The sequence below is a fragment of the Lagenorhynchus albirostris genome, chromosome 19 (genome assembly GCF_949774975.1).
Source record: "Lagenorhynchus albirostris chromosome 19, mLagAlb1.1, whole genome shotgun sequence".
Classification (NCBI taxonomy): Eukaryota; Metazoa; Chordata; class Mammalia; order Artiodactyla; family Delphinidae; genus Lagenorhynchus; species Lagenorhynchus albirostris.
In genome coordinates, this window is record NC_083113.1 from 42,801,580 (window position 1) to 42,824,273 (window position 22,694).

At 44.0% G+C, this 22,694-nt stretch overlaps 1 protein-coding gene and 1 pseudogene across 3 annotated transcripts in view; one reads left to right on the forward strand and one right to left on the reverse strand.

Moving 5' to 3' along the window:
• CDH1 (cadherin 1) overlaps positions 1-22,694 on the forward strand; it is a 78,659-nt gene that overhangs the window by 53,666 nt on the left and 2,299 nt on the right. Inside the window, exons 4-15 of one of the 3 annotated variants that reach the window (XM_060130607.1) lie at positions 697-840; positions 966-1,121; positions 1,880-2,024; positions 4,724-4,899; positions 5,164-5,292; positions 6,852-7,034; positions 8,945-9,189; positions 12,029-12,174; positions 15,433-15,657; positions 16,151-16,381; positions 19,368-19,498; positions 21,220-21,363. In XM_060130607.1, coding sequence (XP_059986590.1) covers positions 697-840; positions 966-1,121; positions 1,880-2,024; positions 4,724-4,899; positions 5,164-5,292; positions 6,852-7,034; positions 8,945-9,189; positions 12,029-12,174; positions 15,433-15,657; positions 16,151-16,381; positions 19,368-19,498; positions 21,220-21,363 — 2,055 coding nt within the window. The other 2 variants (XM_060130609.1, XM_060130608.1) reach the window with 2 other exon arrangements.
• On the reverse strand, positions 3,625-3,936 carry LOC132510156 (protein CEBPZOS-like; annotated as a pseudogene).

The following is a 22,694-nucleotide window of genomic DNA, read 5'->3' on the forward strand; positions in this document are numbered from 1 at the left end:
CTCTACTTTGGAGACCTATATCACTAGGAAAAATATAAAAGAAAAGAATATTAAAAACACCTGAATATCTAATTGTTGAATAAGCTCTGATAGTAAATCATTGGAGTATAATGTCCTATTAAAAATGACAGGCGTGGGACTTCCCTGGTGGCGCAGTGGATAAGACTCCGTGCTCCCAGTGCAGGGGGCCTGTGTTCGATCCCTGGTCAGGGAACTAGATCCCACATGCATGCCGCAACTAAGAACTCGCATGCCACAACTAAGGAGCTGGTGAGCCTCAGCTAAGGAGCTGACAAGCCGCAACTAAGGAGCCTGTGAGCCGCAACTAAGGAGCCCACCTGCAGTGACTAAGACCCGGTGCAACTAAATAAATAAATAAAATAAATATTTTTAAAAATGACAGGTGTGAGATATAGGCTTGAAATAACTCTTAAATAATGTCAAACCCTCAAACCTATTATCGGGTGTGCATAATGATTACTGAACTCTAGACACTAAGAAGGATCAAAAGAGGAAACCGTCTTTCTGATACGGTAAAGAGGTCCATTGGGTTTTGTTTTGGCTGTTTTATTTTGTTGTTAAACGAAAGCCATGCCCTGCCCTCAGAAGGCTGGAGATGCTGACTGCCTAGGTTGTTCAGCCCGTATCATCTTTCCTGAATTATCTCATTTTGTTCCTCATCTTCTTTCCTTTTAGGACTCTCCCTCTGGAACCCAGACAGAAGTGCTCACATTTCCCAGCTCCCACCATGGTCTCAGGAGACAGAAGAGAGACTGGGTTATTCCTCCTATCAGCTGCCCAGAAAATGAGAAAGGCCCATTTCCTAAGGCTCTGGTTCAGGTACAGAAGGAAGTTCTCTATTTCTCTGGGAGGAATTTGGCAGAGAAGGACCAAGGAAAGAAAGGGAAAAGAGCCAATGTCAGAATCCTTCCTTGCTAATTCATTTCTTTCTGTTTTGTCTTCAGATCAAATCTAACAGGGAAAAAGAAACCAAAGTTTTCTACAGCATCACTGGCCAAGGAGCCGACGCACCCCCTCTTCATGTGTTTATTATTGAAAGAGAAACAGGATGGCTAAAGGTGACGGAGCCTCTGGATAGAGAACATATTGCCAAGTACATTGTGAGTGTCTCTTAAAAGCACTTAATGATGGGGTTACATCCTTTCAAAATTTTTTTGGTCAACTCACGCTGATCATAGATCAGATGTTCTGGACATTTGAAGAGCTTAACTTGATACCTTTAGACCTGTTGATAAGGAGAAATGACAGGAGAACCTGCAAAAATTGGGGGCTGTTCATGTTTTCCTTGTTAGGAATAAAGTGGGGAGAGTCCTGGGGCATCAGACATGATCTTAGACCCAAGATGTCAACCTGTTCTTGGGACTCAAAGTCCCTGACACATAGGCAGAGGCTGGTGTTGACGTTGGGGAACAAAAACTATTTCTGGGCCTTGAGAGCAGTGTGCGCTTAGGGAAGCTGGGAGGTAATGCTTTGATGCCAAACACAGGGAAGTCTGGGGGGAACGCTAGACTCGAGCAGCCAGAGCAAATTCGACCCTGCTTGGAACCAGTCAGAGTGTTTTAGGCTTCCACCTTTATCTCCTAGGCCCGGCCCCCAGCCCTTATGTGGGACATGGGGCTCTGAGCTGGTGGATGTGTTCTCCAGCCCATGGTCTCACAGGTCATGGTCTTAACCAGTGTCATGACCTCACTGAAGCAGCAGCACGGGTGTGGGGGATGTTCTGTGCTTGGGGCGGGGCAGGGGGGGTCCATGCATACTTGAGTGGGAGGGAGTGGGGGCCGGGTGGAGCCCACTCTGCTCTGGTTGGAACACTTCTCCCACCTTGTCTTCCCGAGTAACCCTCACCTGGCTCTTGCAGCTCTTCTCTCATGCTGTGTCTTCAGACGGGCAAGCAATCGAGGAGCCGATGGAGATTGTGATCACCGTGACCGATCAGAATGACAACAAGCCTGAGTTCACCCAGGAGGTCTTCAAAGGGTCTGTCATGGAGGGCGCTCTTCCAGGTACGTCCAGCAACGAGGAGATCAACACCCATCAAGACACTTAGATTCTTTGCACCCCCAAGTGTTGGGGCTGGCGTTTGGGGTCAGACCCTTCATATGCACAGAACTTCTTTGGAAGACACTGTTTGTGTGTAAAACATCCTACCTATAGAAATATGTATAAAATGTTTAAGCCCAGTTTAAGAAAGGAGCAGTTTAAGAACAACCTTCCCTGATTAAGTAACAGATCCTTGTTAGTAGTTTACAGACCCTGTACAATCCTTCCTGATCACATTTTTTCCCTCCTCCGTAAAGACAGCCACCACCCTGACTTTTGTGATAATCATTCCCTTGCTTTCATTTATCTTTTAGCACGTGTGTACTTACAGTTTTGCCTACTTTTCTACTTGGTGACAAACTGTTTTTCCAAGGTGGCTGAACCAATTTATACTGCCACCAGCAATATATATCATGGAATTGTTTGACTTCTTTTTGGCCAATCTGTTGAGTGTGTAGTTATATCTCAACATAACTTAAAATGGAATTTCTCTGATTATTAATGGACTAAATAAGCATCTTATCATATGTTTGCTGACCAGCTGGGTTTCTTTACAACTTGTCTATTCAAGTCTTTTGCCCTTTTTGTCTCTTGGGCTGTTTGTCTTTTGCCTATTGATTTTTCTTTTTTTTAAATGACAAATTTTATTCCAAAAGGGCTCCAGTAGTACCAGAGACATTGATGTAGAGTTTGAATAGTGTTTCAGGTAAAGTGAAAATGGATAAAAGCAATATTTCTAGTTAATATATTTTTAGATAATGTGATTTTAAATGTTTCAGTTAAAATGTAATAAATATTAATGAACTTATTTGCAAAACAGAAACAGACCCACAGACAGAAAACAAACCTATGGTTACCAAAGGGGAGAGGAGAGGGGGATAAATGAGATAGACAACAAGGTCCTGCTGTATAGCACAGGGTACTTTACTCAACATCTTGTAATAAACTATAATGAAAAAGAAAAAATGTAATAAATATTAAAAATAGATGTTTTAGGGCTTCCCTGGTGGAGCAGTGGTTGGGAATTCGCCTGCCAGTGCAGGGGACACGGGTTCAAGCCCTGGTCTGGGAAGATCCCACATGCCGCGAGCAACTAAGCCGGTGCTCTACAACTGCTGAGCCTGCGCTCTAGAGCCCGCGTGCCACAATTACTGAACCCGCAGGCTGCAATTACTGAGCCCACATGCCCGGAGGCTGTGCTCTGCAACAAGAGAAGCCACCACGAGATGCCTGTGCACCACAAGGAAGACTCGACAAAGCCAAAAATAAATAAATAAAAGAAATAAATTTATTAAAAAAAAATAGATGTTTTAGTATTTTATCTATTTTGACAGGTTTATACAGAATTATAGGGGAGTTTTTTTATTTGTTTGTTTTGTTTTTAAAGGAGAACCACTTTATTTTGAGTAGTAAATGAAACTCCATTTATAACATAATAAACAAACGTTCCATCAATTTCTTCACGGTTAGTCCAAAGAACAACTGCTTTAATTAGAATTTACATTTCACCTTAAATATTCTAAAATCCATCCATGTCAACTTTGGAGTTTTAATCTTGCCTGATACTATGAAATAGGGCAAACCTTGATTGATGGTCAAATTCTTAATTTTTGCTGTTCAGCCACTTTTCTTGCTCTTGCTCTCTGATTCCGTACATTCCAGAGTGTTCAGTGGACTTGCAATAAACTTCCAAGATGAAGGAGAATTTCTTGCTCATTGTTTGCCTGAACTCTTGACTTGTATTCATCTTTCTGAACAAAAATATGCTCCAAAAATGCCCACAAGTTCAGCTACTAAAACTCCTTTAAAGATCTGCTTTGCCAGTGGATTCATAGTACGGGCTATCCTGAGGCACGTACTTGTGGGGCTGCGCATGCCTGTCTATTGATTCTTTTTTTAAATTTATTTTTGGCCACGTTGGGTCTTTGTTGCTGCGCATGGGCTTTCTCTAGTTTTGGTGAGCAGGGGCTACTCTTCGTTGCGGTGCGCAGACTTCTCATTGCGGTGGCTTCTCTTGTTGCGGAGCAGAGGCTCTAGGTGCATGGGCTTCAGTAGTTGCGGTGTGTGTGCTCAGTAGTTGTGGCTCGCGGGCTCTAGAGCGCAGGCTCAGTAGTTGTGGCACACGGGCTTGGTTGTTCTGCAGCATGTGGGATCTTCCCGGAGCAGGGATCGAACCTGTGTCTCCTGCATTGGCAGGCGGATTCCCAACGACTGCACTACCAGGGAAGTCCCTGCCTATTGATTCTTTTTTTTTTTTTTTTCCCTGCCTATTGATTCTTGAAGAATTGTTTAGGGATTCTGTGAACTAGTACTTTGTCTGTCACAAGTATTGTAAATATTTCCTTCTACCTTGAAGGCAACAGTCTCAAATGACCATTCTCTCAGGTGGAGCTGTGGCTAAGAAGCCAATTATAGAAATTTCTGGTATTTTTCCTGTTTTTTTCACTCAGTGTAAGAGACATAGCAAAGATGTTTTAGCTTAAGGTTATTTATTCCCCATACTCCTCACCCACCCTCCCCACCCAAAATATCCTCTGGAAAAGCTGGGTTCTGGGAACACCACTTGTTCATTTGGTGGAATGCGTTCTTCCTCCCCTAGCGCTTTAGTCAGAATTTTGGAAATTAAAGTGTAGCTTGACTAAATCTTCTCCTTTGCTTCCAGGGACCTCTGTGATGGAGGTCTCGGCCACAGACGCAGACGATGATGTGAACACCTACAACGCTGCCATTGCTTACACCATCCTCAGCCAAGAGCCTACGCTGCCGCACAACAAAATGTTCACCATCAACAAGGACACGGGTGTCATCAGTGTGCTCACCACCGGGCTGGACCGGGAGGTCAGGGGTCAAGAGGATCCAGAGGGTATTGAGGGCAAATAGCTCGATCGTCTGGATGATGTAAAACTCTGCCGAGGCCAGTTGCTGCTTAGTATGGTGATGGTTCTGAGCTTTGTATCTAAACATTTGTCCAGAGGTTTGGGGCCAGGCAGGCAGGCAGGTTGGCATTTAAGCAGATGAGAAAATAATCTGTTTCTATGTGATGGGCTGGGCTGTGCCTGATGTGGCTGTCAGTCCTGACTCAGGTGTGTTTGATCTCTACAGAGTTTTCCCATGTATACCCTGGTGGTTCAAGCTGCAGACCTGCAAGGTGAAGGCTTAAGCACGACCGCAACAGCTGTGATCACAGTCAATGACACCAATGATAACCCTCCCATCTTCGACCCAACTACGGTAATAACCCTGCAACTCCTTAGAGAGTCTCCAAAGGTCCTTGGTTGTTTCCCAGTATCTCATGGGTGAACCCTTTGGAAACGTTTTCCAGACTAGTAAACTTGAAGCTAAAAAGCAAGCAGGTCGGGATGTCAGTTGTCTCTGCCCTCCTCAGCCTGGGACCTATTGACACAGGTTTCTGAAGTTGCAAAAAACACCTATTTTTAGTGTTTTTTTTAAGGAACTTCCATATAAAGATGTTAAAAAAAATAAAAATAAGGAAAAAAAAAAGCACCTATTTACTGCATGTCCTCATCTTGGTAGCAGATCTTACCAGGTTTTAGTTATTCATTGAACAAATATTCTCTGGGTTTATACCAGACACTGTCTTAGACACTGGGGATATTATCACAAACAAGGCAGATGACACTTCTATTCTTGTGGAGTTTATAGTCTAGCTAGGGTGATGTTATACAACTTATACCGATTATCGTGTATAATTATATTAAATGCAGTCAAGGAGAAGGTACTGAGAGCTGTGTGAAAGAACCTGAAACCTTATTGTGTTACCTAGAAATCAGCTTAATGGTTAGTAACAGAGATTTGACTCTTGTGGTTTAAACAAACAGGGTTGACTTTTTCTCTTGTGTCACTAACGGTCCAGAGGTAGATAGTCCACTCAGTCAGTAGAAACCAAGCCTCCTTTATCTGCTTTCCCACCATCCTTGGTACATGGATTCTATCCCCATTGTCACCTTGTGGCCCAAGATGACAGCTGGAGCTCCAGCCACATCTGTGCTTCGTTCAAGAAGGCGGCAAAGGCGAGGGGGCATAAGGTCTTGATGTCAAGTCAAGTTTTCTTATTTCTGTGAAGACCCATCCCACAAGTTTCATTTACTAGCAACTGCTGTCTGCAAGGAAGACTGGAAATACAGTATTTTCTCTGGGCACGTCGCTGCCGTCAACCACGTAGTTAGTGAAGAAGAGGAGAGTGGATATTCAGTAGACAATTAGCGGTGTCTGCCACTCTAACCTAGCCACTGTGAGTACAGGAGGCTTAAGAAAGACAGATTAATGCCCCGCATCAAAAGGAAGCTTGATGAATAGCAAGAACTGACAAACAGTCAGTGTAATGAACCAAATGAGACCAGGTCCTACAGGACCTTGTGGACTGAATTTAGAATTTATCCTGAGTGCAGTGGGATGTTATCAAAGGGTTTTAAGTAGAAGACTGTAATGACCAGACATTTATGAAAATTACTGGTACCACTGAGAGTGATGGGGAAGACGGGAACGGGGGATAAGCTACAGACAGTGTCAGCAGTTGGGCCAGAGTACGCTGAGAGGCGCCAACAGCCAGGGCCTTGGCTCCTTCAGGTACTCACAGGGTCCCTGAGTGCTGGCTGCTCCACCAACAGGAAATAAAGGCCATGCTGGTAGGGTGGGCACTTCTTCAAAGACTCATCAAAGCTTGGGCTCAAGAAAGGACTCCCTTAGCCTGAACCCTGGCTCCTGAACCCTGGCTCCACTGCTGGGTCTGAGTATGTCCTAAGTGACACATCCTTTTCTTTGCTCTGCAGTACGAGGGGTCGGTGCCTGAGAACGAGGCTAACGTGGTCATCGCCACACTCACAGTGACCGATGCCGATGTCCCCAATACCCCAGCATGGGAGGCCGTTTACACAATATTAAACGATAACGAGAAGCAGTTTGTTGTCATCACAGACCCAGAAACCAATGAAGGCATTTTGAAGACGGCTAAGGTTTGTATCGTTCCTGGCAAGATGCAGAAATTGACAACGCAGCCAGAGGCCCTTGTCCCCTGGTGTCTTCTCTGAAGTAGATTAGTGTGGCCTTGGTGGAGTGGGGGAGGGCAGCTCTCCCAGATTCTGGTGGGGTTTGCAGTGACTCCTCAGGCTCATGTGAGAAATCAGGAAGCTCCCACACCACACCCTACCATCTGTTTTATTTTTATTATTATTATTTTTTATAAATTTATTTTAGGCTGCGTTGGGTCTTCGTTGCTGCGCGCAGGCTTTCTCTAGATGCGGCAGGCAGGGGCTACTCTTCGTTGCGGTGCGCGAGCTTCTCACTGAGGTGGCTTCTCTTGTTGAGGAGCGCGGGCTCCAGGTGCACGGGCTTCAGTAGTTGTGGCGCACGGGCTTAGTTGCTCCGTGGCATGTGGGATCTTCCCGGGACAGGGCTCGAACCCGTGTCCCCGGCATTGGCAGGCGGATTCTTAACCACTGCGCCACCAGGGAAGTCTGTACCATCTGTTTTAATATGTTCTTTCTCTGAAACATTTGCCCACCCCGCCATATCCATTTTGCAAATGAGAAGAAAAATGGTTTATGGTCTCTGCTATTTTGCTGGATGATTTTAGAAGAAGGGCAAATAAGCCTGTGAAAGATGTCTAGGAAACATGAACAGTAAGAAGTTGAGTGATTTCCTTGTTGAAGTTAGTCAAAGAGTTAATGAACGGATCCCTAACTTAGCGCCAGAGGTTTGACTTCCCCTTGAGCAAGTGAGCAGACCCTTCATTTCTGAATCACTTAGTACGTCATCTTAACTCCCACTAAACATTTCTTTGTTTAAATTAACTTATTTAATTTATTTTTTTTTTGGTTGAGATGGGTCTTCTTTGCTGCGTGTGGGCTTTCTCTAGTTGCGGTGAGCGGAGGCTCCTCTTTGTTGCGGTGTGCAGGCTTCTCATCGCGGTGGCTTCTCCTGTTGCAGAGCACAGGCTCTAGGCACTTGGGCTCAGTAGTTGTGGCTCGCAGGCTCTAGAGTGCAGGCTCAGTAGTTGTGGTGCACGGGCTTAGTTGCTCCGTGGCATGTGAGATCTTCCCAGCCCAGGGCTCGAACCTGTGTCCCCTGCATTGGCAGGCAGATTCTTAACCACTGCACCGCCAGGGAAGTCTTCCCACTAAGCATTTGATGTCAGCGTTTTCTGTTATTATTCTATCACCAAAAGAAAAAAGGTAGTAATTTGAGTTCCCGCCATACGAAAGGTCCTTCATAAAAGCTCCAGTTGATCCCTTACAGTGCCTCTGTGAGATAGTTCCTTTTCCTACTTATTTAGGTGTGGAAACAGACCCAGAGGTTCTATTGCCCAAATCACACAGCTAGGAAATGGCCAGGCCAGGATTTGAGCTCACTGCCGACTGATTCTGAACTTCATGTTCTTGCCACTAAACTTACTGGGGTTAGGGAGGTGGACAGGCAGGGTTGTTTGTCCATTTGCTGTCACATGGGCTGCATGTCAGCATAGGATGTGAACATTCTTATTGGTCTCAGGTAAATAAATGACTTAATGTGCTACATTTGTTAATAGAGGCTTGCCACTTGAGATTTCATGTAGCTCATCTTTATTTTTATTTATTTATTTTTTCATCTTTATTCTTTACTGGGGTTCTCAACATGAATCTGGTTGCATGTTAGTCATTGGGAACTTTTTAAAAAATATTGATGTCCAGACCCCAACCTCAGAGATTCCTATTCGCTGGCTCTGGGGTTAGGGTCCAGGTATGTGTTTTCTTTAAAAGTTCTCAAGTGAGTTCTTCTTAATGCAGCCAGATGTGAGAACCACTGATATATTGCTAACCAAAAAACAATAGTTAAGGATTTAATGGGGTTTTTTTCTAACATAAAATGTATTTTTTCTGCTCTTTAGGGCTTGGATTTTGAGGCCAAGCAGCAGTACATCCTGTATGTGGCAGTGACTAATGTGGCCCCCTTTGAGGTCACTCTCTCCACTTCCACAGCCACCGTCACCGTGGACGTGATGGATGTGAATGAAGCCCCCATCTTCATGCCTCCTCAGAAGAAAGTGACAGTGCCCGAGGACTTCGGCTTGGGCCTGGAGATCACATCCTACACCGCCCAGGAGCCAGACAGATTTATGGAACAGAAGATCACGTAAGTGTGAGGGGTTTTCCACTTACTGGCAGCAACTAGCTGTGTGCATACGTGTATGTATAAAATATTTTGTTCATGGCATTTTTATCATCGTTGGTCTGTGGAAGATCCTTCTCTTGTTTGGCTTATTTATATTTTTATCCCCATTCCCCACACCTTGTCCATTCCGTCCATGGTCAGCCATTGTCGGTTTACTGTGCTTCCTCTTTTTGAATTCACTTAGTGTAGTAGGAATGTGGTTTTAATTTACATACATGGTATTGTGTTATAAGTAGCTTACTGTTTCTTTTTTTGTTTTGTAAACTTGAAGGCACTTCTGTAATGTAAATGACAGCCACATATGCTGAAAACACACATACAAACCAACCAACAGCAACACCACTGTGGCCACGTATGATAAAGGATGTCCTTATTCTTTTGAGAGCTAGGTCTGATGACATACTTGGTGTTCAGGTGTGACAATGGTGGAAACTCAAAGGGAAGACTGTTAAGCAGAAACCCAAGCATGGCACATCTGCGTCTTTTTAGTAATAGCATGATTTCCAGAGATAACAAAGGCCTCGGTCACTTCCTCTTCTCAGAGAGAGATTCCTACCTGTTAATATTTACTTTAGAGGAAACTATTAGAATGCTCTGAACTATTTAGAAAAAAGGTTATGCAAATCCAGTATAGAGTCCCACTTGGTAATAAATTGAGCATGTTCTTGTTTGGAGGGGGAGGTGTTTGTGTTTTAGTATCAGTGCCTGTGACTTATTAAATGTAAAACAAACATGAAGTTTAAGTGCAGCTTCAATTTCTGAGTTATTCTGGGAAGTACTAATTCTATCCTGATTGGAAGGGCTCATAAATAGCTTTAAACTGTGCATGTGCGCCATACGGATAAAAAGGATCCAGGTAGTGGTATTAATGGCTGCTAGAATCATTAGATCAAGGATGATGAGGAATTTTTAAACGGAGGAACCAAGCTGGGACCATCCAAACCTTCTGATAGATTTTAACATCTGCTGGAAGAGCAAGGACAGCCCAACATGAAGTGCCACTCGAAGTGATTCAACAGCATGTACACAGTGCCACTTAAATGTTATATTTGGGGGAGAAAAGAAGGGTTGAAACAGAATCTAATCAAACCTTAGGATTTGATTTTTTTTTTTTTTGCTGTACACGGACCTCTCACTGTTGTGGCCTGTCCCGCTGCGGAGCACAGGCTCCGGACGCACAGGCTTAGCAGCCATGGCTCATGGGCCCAGCCGCTCCGCGGCGTGTGGGATCTTCCCGGACCGGAGCACGAACCCGTGTCCCCTGCATTGGCAGGCGGACTCTCAAGCACTGTGCCACCAGGGAAGCCCTAGGATTTGATTTTGATGCAGTACAGAGAATGAAGAAGTTAAATGCCATGAGGAAGCAGTCAGCCAAATGCAGAATATGGGAGCTCTATGTCAAATGACCCAGTTTCTTTAGCAAATAATGACAGAAGGGTGGGGGTGACTGCTTAGATTAAGGATGTTGATTAAGAGAGGAATCAACCAATTGTAATGTGTAGACTATACTTAAAGATGGATTCAAACAATCCAACTATAAAAGACACCCTTGAGGCAAATAGAGAAACTTGCACATAGACTTGACACTAAGTAATTATTATTTTTGCTAGGTGTGTTAGTGGCATGGTGATATTGTAGGATTTTTTGTTTTGTGATTAAAGCCTTGGGTTGTATGGTTTCCAGCCTCTGTTGATAGCTTAGCTTGTAGTAATGAAATAGGTAGTTCAAAGCATCTATTTGGGGAAGTTCAAGGACCAAGTCTAAATAGTGTTTGCAGAGACCCTTACCCCTGGAATAAAGACCACTCGATATATGTAGTTCATTGCTTTGCACTTCTAAGGACGTGAGGATAAGCCTACAGGTATCCAGGACCCTTTCCTCCTTCGATTTCTTTATTTCCCTTTCTGAGCCTTTCAATGACCTCGATAGATAACTGGGCAGTATATCTCTGTTTTTCATGCTTACGTTTCTTCTGTTTCTGGTATTCCTAATAAGGTGTGGCTTAACAGGGTTCTCTTGGCATTTTGAATAATTTTTTGTGGGGTGGCTGTGTACGACCAGAAGGAGCTTTACTGTCCCTGGCACCTCCCATTAAATGCCAGTAGTGCAGCATACTCCCAAGTCAGCATGTCAACCCAAATCTCCAGATGCTCATGGCGGGGGTGTTGGGTGCCATGGTCACCCAAATGGGTGACCATTTGAGAACTGCTGTACGCTTTAGGGGGGTCAGTCCGAGAGAAACTAAAGAAATCTGACATCTAAATGCCATGCCTGATCCTGGATTGCATTCTGGATTGGATTGGGGCAGGGGCGTGGGGAGGGGGGGTACAGTTTGGGGGAAATCTACAGTTTGAATGTGTACCATGTATGAAGTGGTAGTACCATATCAAAGTTATATTTCCTGAAATTGAAAATCAAATTGTGGTTATGTAAGAGAATGCCTCTGTTCTTAGGAGAAGGCACACTGACATTTTCATGAGTAAAGGAACATCATGTCTGCGACTTACTCTCAAATGGTTCAGCAAAACAAGAAATTATGTATATGTGTGCATCAACTTTTGTAATATAGCAAAATATCGACAGTGGATGAATCTAGGTGAAGGGTACATGGACGGTCATCAAACCTTTCTGGCAAAATTTCTGTAGGAGTCATTATTTATTATTATTATTATTTTTAGGAGTCATTATTTTTTTGAAATAAGGAAGTTAGAAGTATCTATCAGCAAAGAGGAACCTTAACCTTCTTCAGCTACCTACCGTTCGCTGTTCCCGTTCTAAATGAGAGCTTGTGTCTTTCCAGGTATCGGATTTGGAGGGATGCTGCCAACTGGCTGGAGATTAATCCGGACACGGGTGCCATTTCCACTCGGGCTGAGTTGGACAGAGAGAACGTCGAGCATGTGAAGAACAGCACGTACACGGCCCTCATTATAGCCACTGACGATGGTGAGGATGCCCTTACCATTTGGTTTTTGCTGCTTCACCCTCCTGACCAGCTCACTGCCTTGCCCCTATCCTTTAAGAGGCATGAATTCTTCCGTTTTCTTTCATTATTCAACAAAGCGTTCTCAAAGCATTGTCCAAAATGCAGAGTTTAGGCCAAGCAGAAGTTCCTTTTTAACGCTCCCTCTGTACCTGAGCCCCATGGGAGCCAGACTGCCTGGGTTTAGATCCTAGGACCAAAGCTTAATACCTGTGTGAACTTGGACTTATTACCTAATTTTTAGGTCCCTCAGTTCCTTTATCCAGCAAAATGATAATAGCCCATCTAGGTTAAATGAGTTAATTTATGTAAAAGTGCTTGGAAGAGTGCCTGCTACCTAGTCTGTGCTCTGTAAGGACTGTTATTATCTTTATCATCATCATCATTATTAGTGAAGTGTGGCTCCTTCCAGACTGTTTCTGTGTATTCGAATACATTTATAAACATATAGAAATATGGTTTATTATAAAGCCACTGTCTGGTTTATAGCCTATTTTTGTTTTTATTATAAAAACCATTGTCTTATGCATGTTTAATTTTTTTTCCTTGAACATATGTCTGGAAGACACAGAGATCTATCTTGGCACATTATAGATCTACCTCTTTTCAATTAAATGATGTTTTCTGCATATTGCATAATTTAACCATTCACACATTAAAAAACACTGGGATTATTTCCAGTTCTCCATTATTTTTGTGAGTGATAGGTAGAGATCGTTGTACATGCCTCTGTGGGCAAGTGTTTCCCACGGATAGATATTCAGAAGCGGAGTTACTGTTAAAGAGACCTGCTAGTTCCTGTGATTAAATCTGTTCCCCTCTCCCTCCTCAACCTCCCGAGGTAGTAATTCCAGATTTGGCAATCCGGAAAGCAAAGGGCAAGGCGAGTAAGCCCATGGTGGGGCTGGATGGGTGGCTAATGAGTGATGTAGCCTTCATCGCATTCTGAGCATGCTGTGGAAGGGTAACCCTGGCCTAGTCATTCCTGCTCCTGGAGCTGTCATTTGGGAGGCAGCAGGTTAAAAGCAGAGAGCCATGATGGGGCTCCATTTGCAGAAATGTTTTGCATAAAGGCGAAGCTAACCCATTGCTTAGGCAGCAATGCTATGCTGGCCAGCTGTCTCTGGCTGCACGGGAGTTCCCTAGCCTGGCCTGGAGGTAACCAAGAGTTGACAAGGTTCCTGCAAAGTTCCAGGGAGTAAATATTTTAGCCTCTGTAGACCGTACAATCTCTATTGCCATCATAGCCTAGAAGCAGCCATACACAGTTTGAAAAGGCATGAGCATAGCTGTGTTCCTAATTTGGGTGGAAGACCTTAGTTTGCTGACCCCTGACCTAATACTAATGGCTAAATCATGGTACTTTTGAATATATTCCTTCAAGTGTTACTTTGTGCATGACTCAATACTTTTGATGTAGGTCTAAGAGGAGAATGAAGTTTCTTCAGAAAATCTATTATCTTATTAAAAAACATTTTTTAAAGTTTTCTTTAATTAAAAAGAATTTTAGGGGCAGTGGTTAAGAATCTGCCTGCCAATGCGGGAGACACAGGTTCAAGCCCTGCTCCGGGAAGATCCCACATGCTGCTGAGCAACTAAGCCTGTGTGCCACAACTACTCAGCCTGCGTTCTGGAGCCTGTGAACCACAACTACTGAAGCCCGCACACCACAACTACTGAAGCCCATGTGCCTAGAGCCCGTGCTCCGCAACAAGAGAAGCCACCACAATGAGAAGCCTGCACACCACAATGAAGAGTAGCCCCTGCTCGCCGCAACTAGAGAAAGCCCACACAGCAACGAAGACCCAATGCAGCCAAAAATAAATAAAATAAATCAATTTTTTAAAAAAAGAATTTTAAATTATACTTGCTCATTGTTAAAACAAGAAAATTCAAATGATAAGGTAAAAAGATCCATCCATGGGTGAATGGATAAACAAAATATGGTATACACATACACAATGGAATATTATTCAGCCTTAAAAAAGAAGGAAATCCTGTCATGTGTTACAATGTGGATGAACCTTGAGGACATTGTGCATAGTGAAATAAACCGGTCACAAAATGACTAATACTGTGGGTTTCCACTTAGATGAGGTACTAATGTGGTCAAATTCGTAGAAACAAAGTAGAATGGTGGTTACCAGGAACTGGAGGGGGAAGTAGGGAATTGTTTAATGGGTACAGAATTTCAGTTTTGTAAGATAAAATTATGGAGAGCTGTTTCACAACAATGTGATTATACTAACACTACTGAACTGTACACTTTAAAAATGGTTAAAATGGTAAGTTTTATGCTATTACTTTTAGCCACAATTTTCAGAGGTAAAAAGAAAAAATAATCACTATAGCCGCCCAAGTATAAATATTTATGGATTTGAGATACATTCCTCTGGGGGTTTTTTCCCTGCGATATGCTAATATTGATGATGATGATTCTTTGAGGGTCTACTTTTTCTATTATCAAGTGCTATGTCAGGATGTAAAAGAAATACAAACAGAAGTGTGTATAAATCTCTGAATCTAATCTGAAAAGCAACTTGGGGCAATTGTAAAAGGCTCAATACTTTGATAACGATCTTAGAGCCTTAGACGTTCAGAGAAGGAGAACTAGTAGGGGGTGAGGAGGACTTCTTAGAGTGGTTTAAAAAAGTTGTGTTTTTTTTTTAATTTTGTTGAAGTATAGTTGATTTACAATGTTGTTTTAATTTCTTCTGTACAGCAAAGTGACTCAGCTATATATATATATATATATATATATATATATTCTTTTTCATATTCTTTTCCATTATGGTTTGTCACAGAATGTTGAATATAGTTCCCTGTGCTATACAGTAGGACCTTGTTGTTTATCCATCCTCTATATAATAGTTTGCATCCGCTAATCCCAAACTCCCATTCCTTCCCTCCCCTACCTCCCTTGGCATAGAGATGTTAAAATTTAATGGATGAATAAAGTTATGTGTGAAAATGGAGGGAGTCCTTGGTGTGAGGAATAACTTGAATAATTGTTATCAAAGTAGGGAATAGGCATGTCAGAGGTCTGCCCAGCCAGGAATGAGGATGGCCTGGAACCTGCAGGATGGGTGGCTTTGTGGGCAGGGTGGGGCCTGGTGAGGGAGCCCCGAAGAGCCAGGAGAAGAGTTGGATTCAGTCTGATGGGAGGCACTAGGGATTCATCAGTGGTCCTGAGCTATGACAGTTCCTGTGTATTTTCTTAGGTTCTCCACCTGCTACTGGAACAGGAACGCTGCTTCTATTCCTTGATGATGTGAATGACAATGGCCCCGAACCAGACCCTCGGAGCATGTACTTCTGCCAGAGGGATCCACAGCCTGTCATCATCAACATCATTGATCCTGATCTTCCCCCCAACACTTCTCCCTTCACAGCAGAACTAACACATGGGGCAAGTGTCAACTGGACCATTGAGTACAATGACCAAGGTGGGCACTTGAGTCTTATTTTGGAAACTTTGCTCTGACCCCGTGCTTCCCTCCCGCCTCCCGCTTCTGAATTTCCCTTCTCAATATCCACTTGTCACCTCCTTTATGTTGTTGTTTGTTTTTTGTTGTTGTTTTTGTTTTGTTTTGGCTGCACCACATGTCTTGTGGGATCTTAGTTCCCCGACCAGAGATCGAACCTGGGCCCCCAGCAGTGGAAGCTCGGAGTCCTAACCACTGGACCGCCAGGGAATTCCCCACTTGTCACCCCTTTTAAGGCTTGTTTCCTTGTCCCTTCTACATTTGTGGCATTGAACCAAAGATCCCTTTGCGTTTCTGGCGTCTGAGTCGGTGACATACTGCCCAATAATCTACAACCCAAGCAGCTGTTGTCTTCATTCAGCTTTGGAATGTCCCTAGTTCCGTAACAATTTTAATCTAGAATGAACTTTTTATCTCTCCTGATCCCCTCACTCATTTTTGTTGATTCCTCCAGAACATGAATCTCTGCTTTTTAAGCCAAAGAAAACCCTAGAGGTGGGTGACTACAAAATCAATCTCAAGCTCATAGACAACCAGAACAAAGACCAAGTGACCACCTTAGATGTGCACGTGTGTGACTGTGAAGGAGTCGTCAGCAACTGTAGGAAGGCCGGGCCTTATGCCGAAGGAGGATTGCAAGTTCCCGCCATTCTGGGGATTCTTGGAGGCATTCTTGCTTTTCTGAGTAAGTGCAGCTGGCGAGTGTTTCAGCCTTTACCTTCTGACATGGGGGAGGTTTTTCTCTTACTGAGCATTTGAGGGGTAAGTGGTCCAAGACTGGAAGGCTGCCCAGTCCTTCTATTTTGTTCTTTCAACCTCTAAGGGCAGTGTTTCTCCAGCTTGAGTGTACACAAACCACCCGTACATGAGAATGCTGATCCAGTAGGTCTGGGGTGGGGCCTCAGCCTCTGCATTTCTAACCAGCTCTGAGGTGATGCTGATGTTGCAGGTCTTTGGACCATGCTTGGAGCAGCGAGGCCTGGTCACCACCGCCTTCTCCACATCCCACCCTGGAGGAGGGTGTAGAGGAAGTGGAAGGCACATATCTGAAACTGAACATGTCACCTTCACTCACATCCCACCGGCCCAAACACAGCCACACCTGGAAACTCCCACTCTAACCGGGTGACCATGTGTCCAATTAAAACTTGGTGCCGGGCTTCCCTGGTGGCGCAGTGGTTGAGAGTCCACCTGCCGATGCAGGGGACGCGGGTTCGTGTCCCGGTCCGGGAAGATCCCACATGCTGCGGAGCGGCTGGGCCCGTTAGCCGTGGCCGCTGAGCCTGCACATCCGGAGCCTGTGCTCCGCAACGGGAGAGACCACAACAGTGAGAGGCCCGCGTACCGCAAAAAAAAACAAAAACAAAAAAACAACTTGGTGCCAAGAGTAGGGGTGGAGTGTGGGGTGCACGGTGAGTATCAGTGACTCAAAGGATGGTGCCAAGAGTAGGGGTGGAGTGTGGGGTGCACGGTGAGTATCAGTGACTCAAAGGATGAAGGGGAAAAAGGTTACTGGGGAAAATTTGGCAGTTTCTGACACAGTCCTTAAAACCTATATTACCTGAGCCTACCTGTAGACTGAGCCCTAGGGTTGACACAGGTGCTGTTATGGTTTCCAAAAGCTAGTGACGGGCAAGTCAGAAAACCTCAAAGATAGTGTTGTTGTTGCTTTTTTTATCATTAGGAGCTATGACACGTGGTTCAGGTCATGAAGGTCCTTGCAGTCAGAAGAGGAGGCTGTTAATTGAGTCTTGAGAAAGGTTTGGTGGAAGACAGGATAGTTGGGCCACAGCGACTGGGGGAGTCCTCATAGACAGAGGGCCATTTGTGGTGGTTCCCACACTAGCAAAGGCACAGAGAGAGGAAGGCTTGACGGACTGCGTAGGGCAGAGAGGCCGACCATGCTGGGGTAGAAGAAAGTCCTTAAAGGGGAGCAATGGGACCACCTGGGGGCTTTCAGTTTAGATTTCAGCAGTGTTACTGATCCTGCTGCTTCGACAGATTGAAGAAGGGATTACCTGTTGGCCTTCGGGAAATGTTTGCAGTGTGTCCCCTTAGCTCCTGCCCTCTGCTGCATCCTCTCAAAATTGAAAAGGAAGGAGAGAGTTGTTTAAAATTCAGTGAACTTTCCGGACCTTTCTTCCTCCAGGATTCACGTGGCTTTATTGCCACCACGCAGTTATATTTAAAATACTGACTTTTTTTATAGTACCTTTGTCTAACTTTGCTATGGGTGTATTTCATTAGACATAGGGGCCGAGAACAACATTTCGGACTGTTCAAATGTGCAACATTTACAGCAGAAGCAATGCCAGTGTGCAGATTTCCAACGTCTTGTTCCTTATGGGCAGACATCAAAATTAAGCGTCTAAAGAATGTTCTAGAGAGACGAGAGGATATGAAGGTTTTTGTGTAGTCAGCCAATATTTGGTTACTTACTTTGTGCAGCATTTGTCTCTGACACCGGGGATTGGGGGGTTTCAGGATAGCTAAGTTGGGTGGTACTTCCTGAAGTGATAACAGTATGCCATGTTTTGGTTACTTTCCCTTACATAACACTTAAGTAATGTCTGATAAGAAGCATCCTTTTGGAAACGATAGCCCTCCTCTCGCTCTTCAGCTCTAAGCTCCACAGGGATGGGGGCTGTTTGCAGCTTCCATTGTTTTCAGTGCTGTGTCTTCAGGGCCAAGGCAGGCCTGGCCCACCTAGCAAGAACTCACTCAGTATTTCTGTTCTTCAGTCATGGTCCAGGGGGTTATATTGTTTATCTGGATAAGACCTTGGAATCTTTCTGATTTCAGAAACAGGTAGGTTGGGTACTTGCAAGTGTATGCCACCTCCTGTCTCAGTGCAGTGGTGCTTCACTAGGTGCTTGGGTATAAGGACCTATAAGTTAGAAAACACACTGAATCATATTTTTTTCCCATTCACAATAAATTATTTAATTTTTAAAAAAATTAAATATTAATCGTATATAGCCTAGACATAGCCCCCAAGATCAGATGAAAACCTTGAAAATAGATTTTAAAGCTCGCTTACATGATTTATCCTAAGAGAAGATAAGGAATATACCAAGTGCTTTTTTTTTTGCTGTTGTTTAATTTTAAAACTTTTTGGTGTTTTTTCATGGTGTACCAGGCGACTTTACAGTCTGTGCCCCACTCCCTTCCCCCGTAACTGAATAAGAATAATATGCATGTATTAGTCACATTTAGGCTGACCCAGCCCTGCTCACAAACCTTCAATGGCTTCAACTCACTCTGAATCAAAGCCAAAGTCCCTCCAGAGGTCCACATGTCCTTGCTGCCCCTCCGACCCCCTGTCCCCTTCTTTCTCCCCTGATGATCCTGCTACAGCCACGCTGACCCTGTCTTTCCTTAACCACACCAATCTGCTTGGAGTCTTTGCCTGGACCATTTCTGCTGCCTGGAGTACTTTGCTCCAGATTTTGGGAAATGACTGACTGGTTTAAGGTCCAGTCAAAGACCACAATTGAGTTCTCATGTAATTGTCCACTGTGTAGTGCTGCATATATTAACCTCAGGGATGTGAAGACATGTGAGTTGTCTTATAGCCATCTGTCTGGTCTGCAAGGCAGTGGTGCTCTGTGCCAGCTGCTGCTTACGGCTTTCTTGACCTGTGGCTCTTATCTCTCTCTTCCCCACTCTAGTCCTGATTCTGCTGATTCTGCTACTTATTCGGAGGAGAAGGGTAGTCAAAGAGCCCTTACTGCCCCCAGAAGAGGACACCCGGGACAACATTTATTACTATGATGAAGAAGGAGGTGGAGAAGAAGACCAGGTGGGTGTTTAAAACCAAGGGAGAAAGCTTAATGGCAATCTCTTTATTTGGAGGAAGCAATGATTAGGGGAGGACAGACATCTGAAACAGCTCTGTTACTTTGCCTATTTTTTTAAAGACCTTTCATCTACACAAGAAAATAGATGTTATTAACCATCATCATCATCACCATCATCATCATCAATACAGCATTGCTAACATTTATTTATTGTTCAGATGAATGAACAGAGGCACAGAGCAGTTAAGCAATTTGCCCAAAGTCACAGAGCTAGGAAGCAGTAAAACCAGGTGGTCTGACTCCAGAGCCTACTCTCCTCACTGCTATTTCCAGGACATGAACTTTATTCAAATTATCTTTGACATAGAGCAACTGATCTGTTTTTTGTTGTTTTTATAAATTTATTTATTTTTGGCTGCGTTGGGTCTTCGTTGCTTTTGTGCAGGCTTTCTCTAGTTGTGGCGAGCGGGGGCTATTCTTCGTTGCGGTGCACGGGCTTCTCATTGTGGTGGCTTCTCTTGTTGTGGAACACAAGGACTGATCTGTTTTAATATTTTGTTTCCTTTGAGTTTGTAGCTGTGCCAAACCGTTTTTTGCTTTTTGTAGATGTTAATTCTTCAGGCCTTCTTTATTTCTCTTGATTTTGGAGATGGTCTTAACTTGCCTTACCCTGTATTATTGAGGTATTACCACAATAATGCTGTATAACAGGCAATCCCAGAATGTCAGTGGCACACGTCAATAAGCATGTTTTTCTCGTGCGTTTGTGGGTTAGCTGGGACAGTTGCTGGTGTAACAAAATACCATAGGCTAGGTGCTTATAAACAACAGAAATTTATTTCTCACAGTTCTGGAAGCTGGGAAATGCAAGGTCAAGGTGCTGGCAGATTAAGTGCCTAGTGAGGGCCCTCTTCCTGGTTCATAGATGGCCCTTGTCTCACTGTGTCCTCATGTGGTGGAATGGGCAAGGGAGCTCTGGGTGTCTTTTATAAGGGCACTAATCCCATTCCTGAGGGCTCCATACACTGTCACAACCTAATCACCTGCCAAACGTCCTACCTCCAAATACCATCACATTGTTTCAACTTGTGAATTTAGGAGGCACACAAACAGTCTATGGCATCTAGGCTCTGAAGAATGTGTGGGTTGGTCGGGGCTAGGCTGATATAGGCTGCATTTGGCTGGATGGCTGTGTGCTGTGAGTTGTGTCCAGGAATGTTCCATATAATTCCTATCTTCTTTGTCCCAGCAAGTAAGACCAAAGTAGAGTTAAGGCCTTTGCCTGTGTCACATGTATTAATGTCCCATTGGTCAAAGCAAGTCAAATGGCATAGCCCTACATTAATGGATTTCTATTCTTTTCACAGAGGATAGGGTGGGAAAGGAGTGAATATTTTCTGAATAATAATCTAATAATCATACCCTATGAAAAGTTAATAAGGTAAAACAGTCTACATCTATACCCACAAATGTTCCTCACAAGGCTTTTATGCTGTATTTCCTTCCAGTGCTATTTGGAGACTCTTAGGTTGAAAACTACCATTTCAGAAAAGAAAAAAAAAACCAACTGCCGTTTCAGGTTACATTGGCACGTGCCTGTAAATATCATACAGCTGACTGTTAAGGCCTTAGCCAGTACCATAATCTGTAAACCAGATATGACCCTGTGTTTATGACTGTTTCTATTTTACTCTTTGCTATGCTTTTACCTTTTTCTCTAAAGGAGTATGACCTGAGCCAGCTACACAGGGGCCTGGAGGCTCGGCCCGAAGTGACTCGCAATGATGTGGCGCCAACCCTCCTGAGTGTGCCCCAGTATCGACCCCGACCTGCCAATCCTGATGAAATTGGAAACTTTATTGATGAAGTAAGTAAGCAGAGTCAAAAGCCAAGACACAACAAACTCATCTCTAAACTTGGAAAGGAGCTGTTGTGTCAAAAGTGAGAAAAATTCTTTAGAGCCTTTCCTTTACCATGTTTTCATCCCTGAGCCCTATTTGTTTTTGTTTTTGTTTTTGTTTTTTTCGGTACGCGGGCCTCTCACTGTTGTGACCTCTCCCGTTGCGGAGCATAGGCTCCGGACGCGCAGGCTCAGCGGCCATGGCTCACGGGCCCAGCCGCTCCGCGGCATGTGGGATCTTCCCGGACCGGGGCATGAACCCGTGTCCCCTGCATCGGCAGGCGGACTCCCAACCACTGCGCCACCAGGGAAGCCCTTTCTGAGCCCTATTTGTTTTTTTATTTGTGCCTCATCTAAATTTCAGAACTAATAGCACTTTGAATTAGTCTTAGGGAATTTGCAAAGTTCATACAGCAAAACCAAGACTTGCTTGAAAAGATTTAATAGAATAAGAAATGAAACTAAAGAGATTCAGTTTTGTTTCACTAATGGGTCTCTCTTTCCCTGCATTACATTGGGACGTAATGTTAAATGTGTATCACAAGGCTACCTGAGGGCCAGAAAAATAGTTTCCATATTGTATATATCAGAAATGCATTCAACTATAAATACCAGAAGCTTAAATAGATATGAGTAGAGTTACCTCATGCAAATAGAAGACTAGGGTAAGCAGTCTAGGCTGGTGCATCACCCTTTTCTACCTTTCTGCTGCATGATCTCAGCATATCCCTGTTCTCATGCTTGTTGCTTTATGATCACAGGATGGCTGCCACACTTCCAGGCCTTGAGCCTGTTTTCCTGTCAAGAAGTAGGAAGGGCAGAGCAGGGGGCAAAAACTTTCTTCTAGCAAACTGTTAGGCAAGAAGGAAGTTCATCCTACATGTTATTGGCCAGGACTGTCACAGGATTGTCCCTATATGCAAGGGAGGATGGGAAATAGGCATTAAGTTAATTAGCTTAGGGTAAGATGAGGAAGAACTGGTGGGGTTAAGCAAAGAACCAAGTAAGATAATAATAGTCCAGTGGGATCTATTTCCTTAAACTATGTTACCTGATTACTTGCTCAGTTGCTGGAATGATTTTCAGGGCTTGTCTGATGGTCCAGTGGCCTTCAGCAAGTCTTCACAGTGTGGGGCAGGTTTTGCTTTAGCTTCCCTGAGGAGTTGTTGTCACCAAGGACTATATAAAGCATGGCAGTGTTGGAAATGATCAAGCCAGATCCATTCTAGGCACTGGATCTTAGAGAAAACTGTGAACAGGAAGGGCCACTTTAAACCATCCCTTTTAGATACATCTGG